Source organism: Neofelis nebulosa, chromosome 15 (assembly GCF_028018385.1).
Source record: "Neofelis nebulosa isolate mNeoNeb1 chromosome 15, mNeoNeb1.pri, whole genome shotgun sequence".
NCBI lineage: Eukaryota > Metazoa > Chordata > Mammalia > Carnivora > Felidae > Neofelis > Neofelis nebulosa.
Window position 1 is genome coordinate 74,311,710 of NC_080796.1, and position 12,239 is coordinate 74,323,948.

At 58.9% G+C, this 12,239-nt stretch overlaps 2 protein-coding genes across 9 annotated transcripts in view; one reads left to right on the forward strand and one right to left on the reverse strand.

The window, feature by feature from the left end:
- Positions 1 to 6,512, forward strand: part of LOC131496378 (GON-4-like protein) — a 75,445-nt gene extending 68,933 nt beyond the window's left edge. For 6 of the 8 annotated variants that reach the window (XM_058701893.1, XM_058701894.1, XM_058701892.1 and 3 more), the window contains 8 exons: positions 1,037 to 1,180; positions 1,670 to 1,813; positions 1,916 to 2,035; positions 3,079 to 3,192; positions 4,166 to 4,364; positions 4,811 to 5,426; positions 5,522 to 5,624; positions 6,006 to 6,512. In XM_058701893.1, the coding sequence (XP_058557876.1) occupies positions 1,037 to 1,180; positions 1,670 to 1,813; positions 1,916 to 2,035; positions 3,079 to 3,192; positions 4,166 to 4,364; positions 4,811 to 5,426; positions 5,522 to 5,624; positions 6,006 to 6,155 (1,590 nt within the window). In that variant the 3' untranslated portion in view covers positions 6,156 to 6,512. The other 2 variants (XM_058701895.1, XM_058701899.1) reach the window with 2 other exon arrangements.
- Positions 6,499 to 10,312, reverse strand: MSTO1 (misato mitochondrial distribution and morphology regulator 1). The gene is made up of 14 exons (XM_058701900.1): positions 10,179 to 10,312; positions 9,955 to 10,090; positions 9,581 to 9,650; positions 9,395 to 9,470; positions 9,097 to 9,151; positions 8,877 to 9,015; positions 8,595 to 8,712; positions 8,388 to 8,522; positions 8,146 to 8,298; positions 7,792 to 7,923; positions 7,536 to 7,720; positions 7,206 to 7,310; positions 7,019 to 7,131; positions 6,499 to 6,768 (listed from the first exon to the last, which is right to left on the reverse strand). The coding sequence occupies exons 1-14, from the start codon at positions 10,260 to 10,262 to the stop codon at positions 6,554 to 6,556; spliced, it is 1,716 nt and encodes a 571-aa protein (XP_058557883.1). The 5' UTR covers positions 10,263 to 10,312; the 3' UTR covers positions 6,499 to 6,553.
- Positions 10,313 to 12,239: the final 1,927 nt, after the last annotated feature.

The window sequence follows — 12,239 nt, forward strand, 5'->3', positions numbered from 1 at the left end:
TGTCGGTGGAATGGGGCAGGGGACTACAGTTGTATCACGTGCACGGTGGTGTGGGATGGCCGGCACGTAAGGTGACATTTGAAGTTTTGGAGAGAAATGTGTAAACATGAGGGAGTATCCCGGTAGTTCTGGATGTCTTGTCATGGTTGAGAGACGCCGGAATGAGTGGTGCAACGAGATGGTTCTGATGGTCTTGAGGCGGTCACATGGGAGTGGGGTGAGTTTTGGTTTTTAAGTCTATTTTTTTGAGAGAGGGAGAGACAGAGAACAAGTGGGGGAGGGGCAGAGAGAGGGAGAGAGGATCCAAGGCAGGCTCTGTGTCGACAGCAGAGAGCCAGCCCTATGTGGGGCTCGAACTCACGAACCGTGAGATCGTGACCCGGGCTGAAGTCGGCTGCTCAACCGACAGCCACCCAGCTGCCCCGGGAACGGGGTGATTGCACACCCTGCCATCCGCTCTTCCCCTGTGGTTATGAGGCTTAGACGAGCACTCGTGTGCAGAGTCTTTGTAAACCGTGTGGTGCCACAGGGCCTTGAGTGTGTGACTTCACAGTCCATGAAACCCCAGCACCCCAACGTGCGCTTCTCTTGGGTCTGTTCACGTCCCCGGTGTCGTGGACTGGCTGACATTGCAACCCTCTGGTGGACGCCTGGCTCTTTTAGCATATTCTTTTTTTTTTTTTTTTTTTTAATGTTTATTTTTGAGAGAGAATGAGCAGGGGAGGGGCAGAGAGAGGTGGCGGTGGGGGGTGGGGCGGGGAGGGGTAATACAGGATCCGAAGCAGGTTCCATGCTGTCATCACAGCCCGATATGGGGCTCGAACTCACCAACCGTGAGATCATGAGCTGAAGTCAGACGCTCAACCCACGGAGCCACCCGGGCGCCCTGGACTCCAGGTCTTAAAGTCCACCTCGCGGTTGTAAAGGAGCCCCGTCAACCTCAGTCCCCGGCCCGCATTTCCTGTCTTCTGCTCAGAGCACTCTGGTCTTGCTCAGCCACGCAGGGGACTCTCTCGCCTTCTTTCCCCTGTGGTAGTTTGAGGAGCAGCAGGCTTTTGAGAAGAGCCGCAAGTTTCTCCGGCAGCTGGAGATCTGCTTTGCAGAGAACCCCTCGCACCACCAGAAGATCATCAAGGTCCTGCAGAGCTGCGCGGACTGCCTGCCCCAGGAGATCAGCGAGGTACCTTGCCCGTCCTGCTTCCTCCCCCTGCGCACCTGCGCCTCCCACCGTCCCCTGACCGGGCCGTGTTCTCTGGCTGCCGGGACCGTGGACGTCTGGAGGGGCGTAGAAGGGGAGGACTTTGTAGGCTTTTCTAAAGCCTAAGGTCCTGGAATAGGAGGGGGGGCTTGTCCCTTGAAACCTGAGCCTGACTGCCTCAAGGTGCCCTCAGTGCCCTGGGAGGGAGGTGCAGGGAGCAGGTGATGCTGCCTGAGCTGGGTCACACGTATCGTTCGTGTCGTCATTGGGGGTCGCATGTACTGTTAGCACCCTTCCAGCGCAGGCTCGCGAGCAGGGAGGGGGCAGTGAAGAACCTTTAGCCTTCAAAGAGAGGCTTCTGTGTGTCCCTCAGGGCACCAGGGAAGTGGGCCTTGGGAGTATGTGGGTCTGGTGTGGGATGGCCACCTGGAGAAGCCCGGGGGACGTGTCTGTCCCTTGACACCCTCTCAGCTCAAGACACAGATGTGGCAGCTCCTCAAGGGCCACGACCACCTGCAAGATGAGTTCTCCGTCTTCTTTGATCACCTGCGCCCAGCGGCCAGCCGGCTGGGCGACTTTGAAGAGATCAACTGGACAGAGGAGAAGGAGTATGAGGTGCGGGGCCAGGGGCTGCGGGGCTTTGGGAAGCGGGATGGCCGTGGGAGCGCGGGGTGCCTGCCCAGGGTCTGCGTTGAGCAGCACCCACTCGTCCCCCAGTTTGACGGCTTTGAAGAAGTGGCCCTGCCTGATGTGGAAGAGGAGGAGGAGCCCCCCAAGATGCCCACGGCCTCAAAGAGCAAAAGAAGAAAAGAGATCGGGGTCCAAAATCACGATAAGGTATCTGGGTTGTTGGGCGTGATCTGTCGGTCGTGAATCAGGCCTTGAGTTTCGTGAGCATTTCTCTGGCCGAGTGTGCCATGCGTGCTGCAGGAGCCCGAGGTCAGGCCGCGGAGCCCCTGGCGGGAGGAGCGCGGATGCTGGAGAGCACCCCCCCAGCCGCCCCATTAGGAGGAGGTTTCCCCCGTCTTCTCTCTTGCTCAGAGCTATTTCTCTTGGGTCTTGTCTTCTTCCTTTCTGTTGGTATGAAGATACAGAAGCGAGCCCCCGCTTTAGCAGTACTGGTGACAAAGTGCACGTGGCTCCTAGAGGCACGTACCTGGTCATTCTCTCGGTGAGCCCCATGGCAGTCCCCCCAAGAGACTGCTCTCGTTTCATTTCACAGAGGCAGAAACGGATATTCGTGGCGAGGCTGTCGCCAGGGCCTCGTGTCCATAAGTGGCTGTGCTGGGGTGCGAATAGGTCTGCACAGACCCCCTGCCCTCTGCTGCTCTCCAAGGAGTCTGTTTTCCTGAATGTCTTTTACTCTCCCTTGTGGAAAACGGCTTCTTAGCTGGATGACCTTGGGCAGCTTACTTCACCTCTCTCGGTTTCAGTTTCCTTATCGGTTGGGATAACTTGCATCCGAGATTACTGAACACAGAGTGTCGTGCGGGGGCCTCCAAAAGCACAAAGAAAGCCCCCCTCGATGGGGCTGGGAGGGGGCAGAGCTCAAGGCACGGGGAGGCAGGAGCGAAGGTGGTTGAGTCAGGTCACACCTTGTGACGGCCTTTCTTGGGACTTTGCCTCAGATTGTATGTGACTTAAGTATTTCTTGAAACATCTGGGCAACTGGGAGAGGTCCATCTTTGGGTCATTTAAGGGTTGTTTCGGGGATTTAGAACAGGCTGGGATTGAGCGTTCCTGGGCCGAGTGGAGAGCTGGGGGCTCACGAAAGAGGAGGTCGGTGTGGGTGCTGGGGCGACCTGTTCTGAGGCCTCACGACTCCGCTTTCTCTCGGTCCCGGACATGCTGGGCGGCTAACCGAGCCCGGTATCTCCTAGGAGGCCGAGTGGCCGGATGGCGCCAGGGACTGTGCCTGCTCCTGCCACGAAGGAGGCCCCGATCCCAAGCTGAAGAAAAGCAAGAGAAGAGGGTGTAGCCGCTGCAGCAGCAGGGTGAGCCGGGCCGGGCCGGGCCGCACCGAGGGGCGGGCGTCTGCACTGCCTCCCCGTTTGGGGTGAGGTACGCTCCCGCACGGGGTACCGCCCTGAGCTCCTGCAAGGACGGCACCCACGCGATAGGCGGTGCACGTGCTATTTGAGTCAAAATAGAATCTTGTCCACGTGTGCAATGGATTTGCTTTTCAAAGACAATCCTGTGGATGGGGCGCCTGGGTGGCTCAGTCGGTTAAGTGTCTGACTTCAGCTCAGGTCACGATCTCATGGTTTGTGAGTTCGAGCCCCGCATCGGGCTCTCTGTTGTCACTGCAGAGCCTGGAACCTGCTTCAGACCCTCTGTCTCCTCTCTGTCCCTCTCCTGCGTGCTCACGTGCACGCACTCTCCTCTCTCTCAAAAATAAATACACCTTAAAAAAAAGTCCTGTGGGTAAAGCTTTTGGAATTGGATAACAATGAAGTGCTTCAAGTATTTCTCAGCTTGCTTGCTTGCTTGCTTGTTTTTTTTTTTTTTTTTTTTTTTTTTATTTATTTTTGGGACAGAGAGAGACAGAGCATGAACGGGGGAGGGGCAGAGAGAGAGGGAGACACAGAATCGGAAACAGGCTCCAGGCTCCGAGCCATCAGCCCAGAGCCTGACGCGGGGCTCGAACTCACGGACCGCGAGATCGTGACCTGGCTGAAGTCGGACGCTCAACCGACTGCGCCACCCAGGCGCCCCTGCTTGCTTGTTTTTAATGAGATATACTTGTGTCAAGAAAACAGACCCTCGAAGTAATGCTGGGTCTCTAGAGTAGGGTTGGTTGGCAGCCAAGATACAGTCCTTGCTCGGAGAACGGCGGGTAGAACCAGACGCCTTCTAGGTCTTTTAAAGTTGGTGGAGCAGGTGTACTTGCCGGACGTGGGGGCAGGGCTTGGTCGCCAGAGAAAAAGGCAGTCAGGAGACCCCTGACCAAGGAGGCTGTTCCTGCAGGTCTGTGACGGCAGATCCTACAAGAGCAAGGAGCCCCATGAGTCGGCGGGCGGCAGCCCCCACCGCGAGGCCAGCCCTGTGCCTGGTGCTAAGGAGGCCGGGCAGGGCAAGGACCTGCTGGAGGAGGAAGTCCCAGACGAGCGGGAAAGCGTTGAGGCCGCCCAGGACCCGGCCGGCAGGGGAGCTCTGCCTGTTCCAGGTGAGTGTTCTGCCAGCCCGGCCTCTTTCCCCCCTTTTCCATGTCCTTACGTGCTTCAACCAAGAACGTCTCTGAGCCAGGATGAGCAAGTCCTTCTTGGACGGAGAACCCCCTCTTTTACGAACAAGTAATAGGAGATCCTCTGTCCGGCCTCAACTTGCTCTGCTGTGGCCTCTGTCCTCTCGAGGAATTGGGAGTGCGAGGCAGCGTGACTGCATTCTCTTCCCTGCCCTCCGGACCCTGGTCATCTGCGTCCTGAAGACCGCCATTCTGGGCCTTGACAGTCGGGCTTTTGTCTTCATTTAAGTGACTTCAGCCAGCCCCACCGCACTCTTTGAGATTGGGGCTCCATCACAGTATCCCACCTGTGTGGCTCTGTGGTAACTGGGCGTCCCAGGTGCACCGTGACCCCATCCGTCCTCTTAGGTCCTTATTTTCCTCCTAAGCAGGATCAGCAGTGGGGAGCACGCAGGAAGTGACCCTGACAGAGCAGCTCGTCCTGGGGGGCCCACCGCCCTGTTCACCGGAGACTCCTCAGCTTTCCTCCAGCCCTGGAGTTGTGCTCTGCGTGGTTAGGAGAAACCAGGCTGAGCGTGAGGTCCTGCCCCGCCCTGAGGCGTCCCCTAGACTTCAGGATGAGGGGGAGGACCAGGAGGCAGTGGGTGAGCCAGAGGCTTCCGTGCCCGCCTGGGATGCTTCAGAAACTGAGAAACGGCCTGGAACCGAGGAGAACCCTGCTTCCTTTCTGAGTCCCGTTTCCTCAAGGACCAGAGACTTAGGGAGGAGACGGTTGTCTGAGGTCTCAGACAGTCCGGGGAGCTGGTTGCTGTCGAGCAGAGCTGGGGTGAAGACCGCACACAGGATGTCCCCTGTCCACGAGTCGTCGGGAACGGACACCTCAGAGACTTCTTCCAAAGCCCCTAGGGGAGGTTTGGTTAAGGACTGTGGAGTGCAGGGCAAGGCCCCCGTGGGAGAGCAGCAGCCGAAGACCACAGAAGCTACTGTTTGTGCCAACAACAGCAAGGTCAGCTCCACCGGGGAGAAGGTGGTGCTGTGGACGAGGTAGGTGGAGGGGGGGCCGCCGCGTGTGTATCTGGAAAATGAGTGCACGTGTCCATTTTGCTAATCTGGAGTTAATCGTGGTATGTGGGTTCCAGGGAAGCCGACCGCGTGATTCTCACCATGTGCCAGGAGCGGGGGGCACAGCCACAGACTTTCAGCGTCATCTCCCAGCAGCTAGGAAACAAGACCCCGACCGAGGTAAGTGGCGAAAGCCCTGCCAGAGCTTCGGGCCCCAGGGGATCCAAGCACACGGACTGGCGAGGAGAGGCTGGGGTCGGCCAAGCAAGAGACAAGACACCAAGCGCGACTGTACAGGTGGGCCCCGAGGAGGGGCCCGACTCGTCAGGGAGTCTGGTTTTGGTTCGAGAGAGGGCGGTGGACTGTCAGGAGCCCACAGACGTTCCAGGTCATGTTCGGGAGCCATATGATTTGGGGCCAGATGCTGATAAGCCTCTCGACCGGAGTCCCCTCTCGTGCGGGGAGGACACAGCCCTCCCGACCTCACTGTGGGGGACAGACCGATTGCTCGATCGGCACGTACTGCTCGGTCAACGTCAGAACCTTCCTCTCTGGCCTTAGGTTTCCCACCGCTTCCGGGAACTCATGCGGCTCTTCCACACGGCCTGTGAGGCCAGCTCTGAGGAGGAGGAGGACGCGACCAGCACCAGCAACACAGACCAGCTGTCTGACCGCGGGGACCTCCTGTCGGAGGAGGAGCTGGACGCGTGACCCTGGGCGCGTGGCGGTGTCAGCCGCTGGCCCCAGCCAGCGGTGCTTGTGCTTGGCTGGCGCTCCACCCCCGGGGCTCAGGCTGTAGGGCCGGAGGCGCGGGGGCTGAGGCCGACTGGGGGCGGATGGCTCTGCTAGCCTACGAGTCCTTCTGGGTCTTTCTGAACGTACTCGTGAACAGCATCGAGGGAGTGGGCTTGGCTCCCTTTCTACCTCCCCTCTCCCCCCGCCCCCCTCCCCGCCCGGGTCTGATGGCACATATTTATTGTTCTGTGATCCCACCACAGTGGTTCTAGACGTATGAAGTGCTTGTGTTGGTGTAGCCAGTCCCAGAACATTGAGCTCCCATACCCAGCAGTTTTTATTGTAAACCAGCTCTTTCCTGTTCTCGGGAAGCCTTAGTCCACGAGGCCACCCCCACTCCGGTAGCACTGGGCCAGGCTGCGCAGCTCCTGCAGGGCCTCGTCCAGGTCCCCCTGCTCCACGCCGGCGGCCAGGAAGCTGGCCCAGCGCCGCACATCGAGCTTGGTGAGCTCTCTAGCCAGGTCTCCCAGGGTCCGGTTCAAGGACGAGGAGGAGCAGAGGGCCCCAAGCACTGGGATGCTCTCCACGGCTGTGGAGGGACACAAAAGGCGGCCTGAAAATGGTTTTTCTACCCTGGGCTCTGCCGCGCAGACTGGATGGGAGAGTGAACTCACTGGATTGTGTGCCGTCCCCTCGGTAAACCAGTGCTCCAGAGGAAGGCCACGTCCCTCAGGGGCCACCAAGTGAATAAAGGGATGTTTAACTGTGGGCTTTGCTAAGAACCTTCATCTAGGAAGGGATACGGTAAAACCTCTCCCATACCCTCACTGCCCACGTACCTGCCCCAGATGGGGGACCATCCACAATCAAACCGTGCTGGCTGAGGCCTGGGGAGAAGAGCTGGGGGTACGGGGGAGCCACCATGCAGGGAGCCAGCAGCAAGTGGGCAGAGCTGTGGGGCAAGAACAGGGGTTGAGCGAGAAGTTGGAAGGAGGTCTGGGCGCGGGGAGTGGGCATCGCACTGACCTCCTGACTGTGGGCTGCTGCTGTTGTAAATACTGGGCCAGGACGTCTTCCCCAGTGGCGCACGTGTGCAGCGGCGAGGGCAGAGGGGTCCCCGGGGCCAGCTGGCTGCCGGAACAGAGCCAAAACCACCATTAACCTGTGGACCAGGAACTAGGGATCTTCCTGTTTGTAGGCCATCAGCGGAAGCAGGACGCTGAGGGTCTTTTCTTAAGGGGGGAGGAGGGGCAGAAGAAGGAAGAGTGGGGCGATGCCATCAGGATGTCCAGAGGTGTGCGCAAGACCAGGATGGGAGTCCGAGGTCCGACAGGCTCCCCGAACCTGCCCCCTCACCTGGTGTGGCACGCTCTGTCCAGACCCCTCAGCACCACGGACTGGGCGAAGCAGCACGTTCCAGAAGGGCTCCCACATGCAGACAGGGGGGTCCATGCGGCAGCCCCTCCCAGCTGCACCAGAGCGTCGGGAAGGGACTGGCCTGGGGCCAAGGGGAAGGGGATGGTGGCCGCTGCGGTCGCCACCTAAAGAGAAGGGAGAGATCAAGTAGCGGCTTTCTCTCCATTGCAACCGGCGCCTGTGCAGCGCTCCGTACCTTCTTCCCAGAGAAGTTCAGCATGTCTGCCAGGTGAGCCATGAAGACTGGCGAGGAACGGAGGCGGTACGGAGCAGTGACGGTGTCCAGGGCTGTGGCCAGGATGGCACCACAGTGGAAAGGCAGGGCAGGCTGTGAAGACACCAAGAAGGGCACTTAGCCTTCAGGGTCTGGAAAGCAGAGTGTGAAGGCAGAACCCTAATGGCAGAGACGTCCAGGCGCTTTGACAAAGGACAGTGTGTTCCAAAGGGGCTGTGTCACGGGTGAGTACAAGCGGAGGGTTCGAGAACAGGGCTGGTGGCAGAGAAAGGCCGGGGTGGGGGCTGCAGTCCCAACAGGAACCTCGAGCCTTACGTCATAGTGCAGGTGGGGGAAGGTGACGGGTGGCTCCGGTCGCAGCCCCAGGCCCCCGCCCAAGGATAAGGGGCAGACCAGAGAGCTGTGGGCGGACATGTGCACCAGGCCCAACGCTGTGTTCAGCAGACGGTAGATGTTTTTCAGGGGGTCCTGGGGGAAGGGAGAGTGACTGTTAACGCGGTTTTCTCCCTGGGCGGTCTCGCTCCATGCCCCGGGACTTTTCCCCAAGGTGTCCTCACCCCACGACTGTAGGGCCCAGGGAGGAGGCCCCAGGTTATTATTCCCCGCCCTGAGTACTCGTCTCGTAGCAACTCGGCGGCCTTGGCACCCAGCCCAGAGAAGCCGTTGTGCAGGTCGCACAGGATCTGGAAGCCCTGGAAGGAGACGGTGATGGAAGACGGGGCAGGCCGAGGTCCTGCCTAGGCCCCGCCTGGCCACACGGCTACCTGCAGGTGATCACACTCCTCCACGTAGAAGTGCAGCCTGTCCTCCACGTCTTCCAGGCACCGGGGCTCCTTCAGGATGCTCTCGCCTTGGCCGAAAGCCTCTAGGCGACCTGCCTCCCTGCCGGACGTGACCCCAACCAGGACTTGCAGGAGCCCCGACCCTCACCCCCCCAGCCCCGCAAGATCCCGTTTGCAGGGACGGCGGGGAAGGTGGCCTCAGGAGCCTCATCAACATCGGTGGGGATCCCGTTTCTCGGTTCACACCCTTTGGGGCCCACGTACCCATCGTGGTTGTACTTCTGAATCATACAGATGCTCCGGGGGTGTAGATGGACCCGGAGGAAATCCGACCAGACTCTGATGCTGTCCTCTGTGGGGGTGAATGGTTTGGGGGCTGCAGCAGTGGTCAGCGGTGGGGGACCTGAAGAAAAACGAAAAGAAGTGTTCTTCCTGTTGCTGTTCTGCCCGGTTCCCTGCCCTGTAGTACTTGGTGAAGTCTCACCTTTGCCATTGGGAATGGACTTGACCCTCCAGATCCCATCACTACTCAACACTCCCTGGGGGGGGAGGGGAGGGGCAGAGAGAAATCTGCATTTAGTTCCAGGCAGTCTACAGGCAAAAGTTGACTGATTCTCTTGGGTTCTGACCAAGTCTACAGCCTGCCTTCACCCAACAGTCACATTCTGTAGGAAAAAAAGTGCTGCTTCCCAAAATGCCATCCCAAGGTATTTAAAATGATCAAAATCCTTTTTCTCTGCCCCAGTGGAGGCCACTCTAGCTCTGGCAGTAGAGGCCCTCACCTCTGCACTCAGAAGGTCCTGGAGGCCAGGGATTTGGGGATAGAGTTCCTCCCTGTGTGTGGTAAGCTTTCCCTGCCTGGGGAAAAACAAAACAAAACAAAACAAAACCGGAGAAGGATTTCAGTGACGGTTCCCCGCAGCTGTCCAGCTTCCTGTGCACATTCCCACTGCGAACGTCACCAGTACCATGCTATTGCTGCATCCAGCTGTCTGTCCCTGTAGAGTCCACCTTCTTGTTTTAGGGAGCTCAGGCTACCTGTACAAAAAAGAACAGGCAGCGTCGGGTCGAGGCCTCGCTCCTCCCCGCCTCCGGCGAATCTTCCTGCCAGCCTGCTGCCACCGAGCTTCCGTGCACACACTTGAGCCCGGTAAAACCCTCGTCTGGGAGAATCCAGATTCTCCTCCATCCCCAGCCTGGGCGTGAGCTGTGCGGCCGTAGCAGGGGAGCACCGCGGGGTCCCGCAAGAGTGCCACAGTCCACCGGGTCCCTGCGGCTGCTTGTCTCCGGTCCGCACGGCCGGGGGCTCCTGCGCGCTGGCCGACCCCGGCCGCCGCCTCACCCTTGAGATCCATGAGGATGAGTCTCGGCGTGTACGTCTCCTGGCCGTGGGGCGTCCGGCCGGTCCGGTATAGGACGTCGGGACACAGCTCTCCCGGCGGTTCCTTGGCACCGGTCGGGGCGCACAGCGCAGCATCCTGGGGGTGCACAGGGGAAGGCCTGGCCTCAGCGGGGGCGGCTGGAGATCCCGAGCGACCCCGCGGCGGCAGCGCCCGCAGGCCTCACCTGCTGGTTCCACCAGTGCGCTCCCACGAAGCCCGCAAAGTGGCCCAACTGCAGCGTGAGCACCTCCCGGGCCCCGCCCGCCATGCCGCCCGGCTCCGCTGGGTCGCGCAGGCGCGGCGGCCCACTCGCCGCTCGGGGCCGATTGGATCGTCGGCTTGTGGGCGGGGTCTCCGCCCCCGCGCAGTACTGGTCCACACGTACGTCCTTTCCCGTAGGGCGAGCGATTCGTCGGGCTTCGGAAGCCCCGCCTGCACTCGGGCCAGGCCGGCGCGGGCCCAGCTCTCGTTGGGGGGCGGGGCCCGGCGCGGCCGGAAGTGGCCGGCGCGGGGGCCGGGCGTCTCGTGGCGCGCTGTGGGCGGGGCCTGGCGTCTCGCGTGGGTCCCGCCGGCGGCCGAGCGGAGGAGGCTGCGGTCGCTGCGTCGGCGTCGCCTCCCGTAGTGCGGGCTGGCCTGGCTGCCTGTCTGTCACGCCCCGTGAATGAGGCGCCCTTGGCAGTGTTTTGCGTCTGCCTTTTGTTCGATGTCGTCTGAGAAACTCTCCTCCAACCTTCCAACCTTGCGCGTACTTGCAGCTCCTCTTGTGGCCCCGTTGTGCGGGCGCGCCGCGGCCGAGGGGTGCGCCGACGGCGGGCCGAGGTCGCCCCAGCTGGCGGCGGGTGGGCGTGCGCCGAGCCCCCCCCCCCCCCCCCCCCCCTGCGTCGCTGTACCTGCACGCGCTTACGCGGGGCGCGCACCTGGAGTGGACGCGTTGGGTCGGAGTGGAGGCTGTCCTCGAGCTTGGTAAATAGCACAAACCTGTCTTCTCAAACTCTTTACCGGTGTGAACCTCCACCACCGGTGCGGGCGAGTTTTCAGTTGATGCACCGTTACCTTTGAAGATTGTAGTCCTCATCACTGCTTTCAACTGCTAATGAGGCTGAGAGCACTTTTTCGTACGTTTTTCGCCAGTTGGAGATCCATTTATGTGACGTGCATGTTCAAGTTTCTTGCCCGTCTTTCTTTTGGATTGTCTTACTGAGCTGTGGGAGTCAGTACTTGATTCGGGATACAAGCCGTTTGTCAGTTGTGTGTGTTGAAAGTATCTACTACCATAGGGGCGCCTGGGTGGCGCAGTCGGTTAAGCGTCCGACTTCAGCCAGGTCACGATCTCGCGGTCTGTGAGTTCGAGCCCCGCGTCAGGCTCTGGGCTGATGGCTCGGAGCCTGGAGCCTGTTTCCAATTCTGTGTGTCTCCCTCTCTCTCTGCCCCTTCCCCGTTCATGCTCTGTCTCTCTCTGTCCCAAAAATAAATAAAAAAAAAAAACAAAAAAAAAAAAACGAAAGTATCTACTACCACTCTGTTTGCTTTTTCACTGCCTTAAAGGAAGTTTTTAGAAGAATAGAGTTTGTGTTTGCTTTGCTTTTTAAAACATAGTCACATTCATGGACCTTTTCAAATATTAATGCTTTTTATGTTATGTTACGGGCTCTCGATCCTGTTCTGTTGGTCTGTTCCAATTTCACGGGGTATTTAAACACCGTATTTTCAAAAAAGTGTCCCCAAGGAGATTTAAAAAAAAAAAAAAAAAAGAGGGGAGAGTGTTGGGGTGACAGAACAGCAGCTAGTAAATGTAGATGGAAGGATAGAATTTTGATTTAGATTGCAGGTATCAATGTAAGAACTTACTCAGACGAAGATCATCAGTGGGTGGTAATTTGTTGGTCAACGGGAAGGTTTCAGGATTTCAAAGAAGCATGCCACAGCTGAACTTACGCTGTTGATCACATTGCGAGAGCGTATTTTTATGATGACGGATGTCAAAATTAACCAAGTGATCAAATTTAGCATCACCAGTAATGGAACCAACCGAAGTGATGTGATGTGTGGCCAGTAGAACACGTCACCCACCCACTGTGCTCGCGAAAGCCTTTAACCTGTATCTGCAGGAACAATTAGACGAGTCCAGAATGTTGGACAGTCTGTACAACTGGCCAGATGTCTTCAAAAATGTCAAATAACAACACCAACAAAACCCCAGAGGGTCTACTGAAGGTAACAGGACACTTAAGAGAGATTTCATTGT

Coding starts and splice junctions, on each gene's coding strand:
- MSTO1 (XM_058701900.1), bottom strand. CDS start 10,262: ATGGCGGGCGGGGCCCGGGAGGTGCTCACGCTGCAGTTGGGCCACTTT. Junction 8,299..8,387: donor CTGGGCCCTACAGTCGTGGG/GTGAGGACACCT, acceptor CCCTTCCCCCAG/GACCCCCTGAAAAACATCTA. Junction 7,721..7,791: donor TGAACTTCTCTGGGAAGAAG/GTACGGAGCGCT, acceptor CCTTCTCTTTAG/GTGGCGACCGCAGCGGCCAC.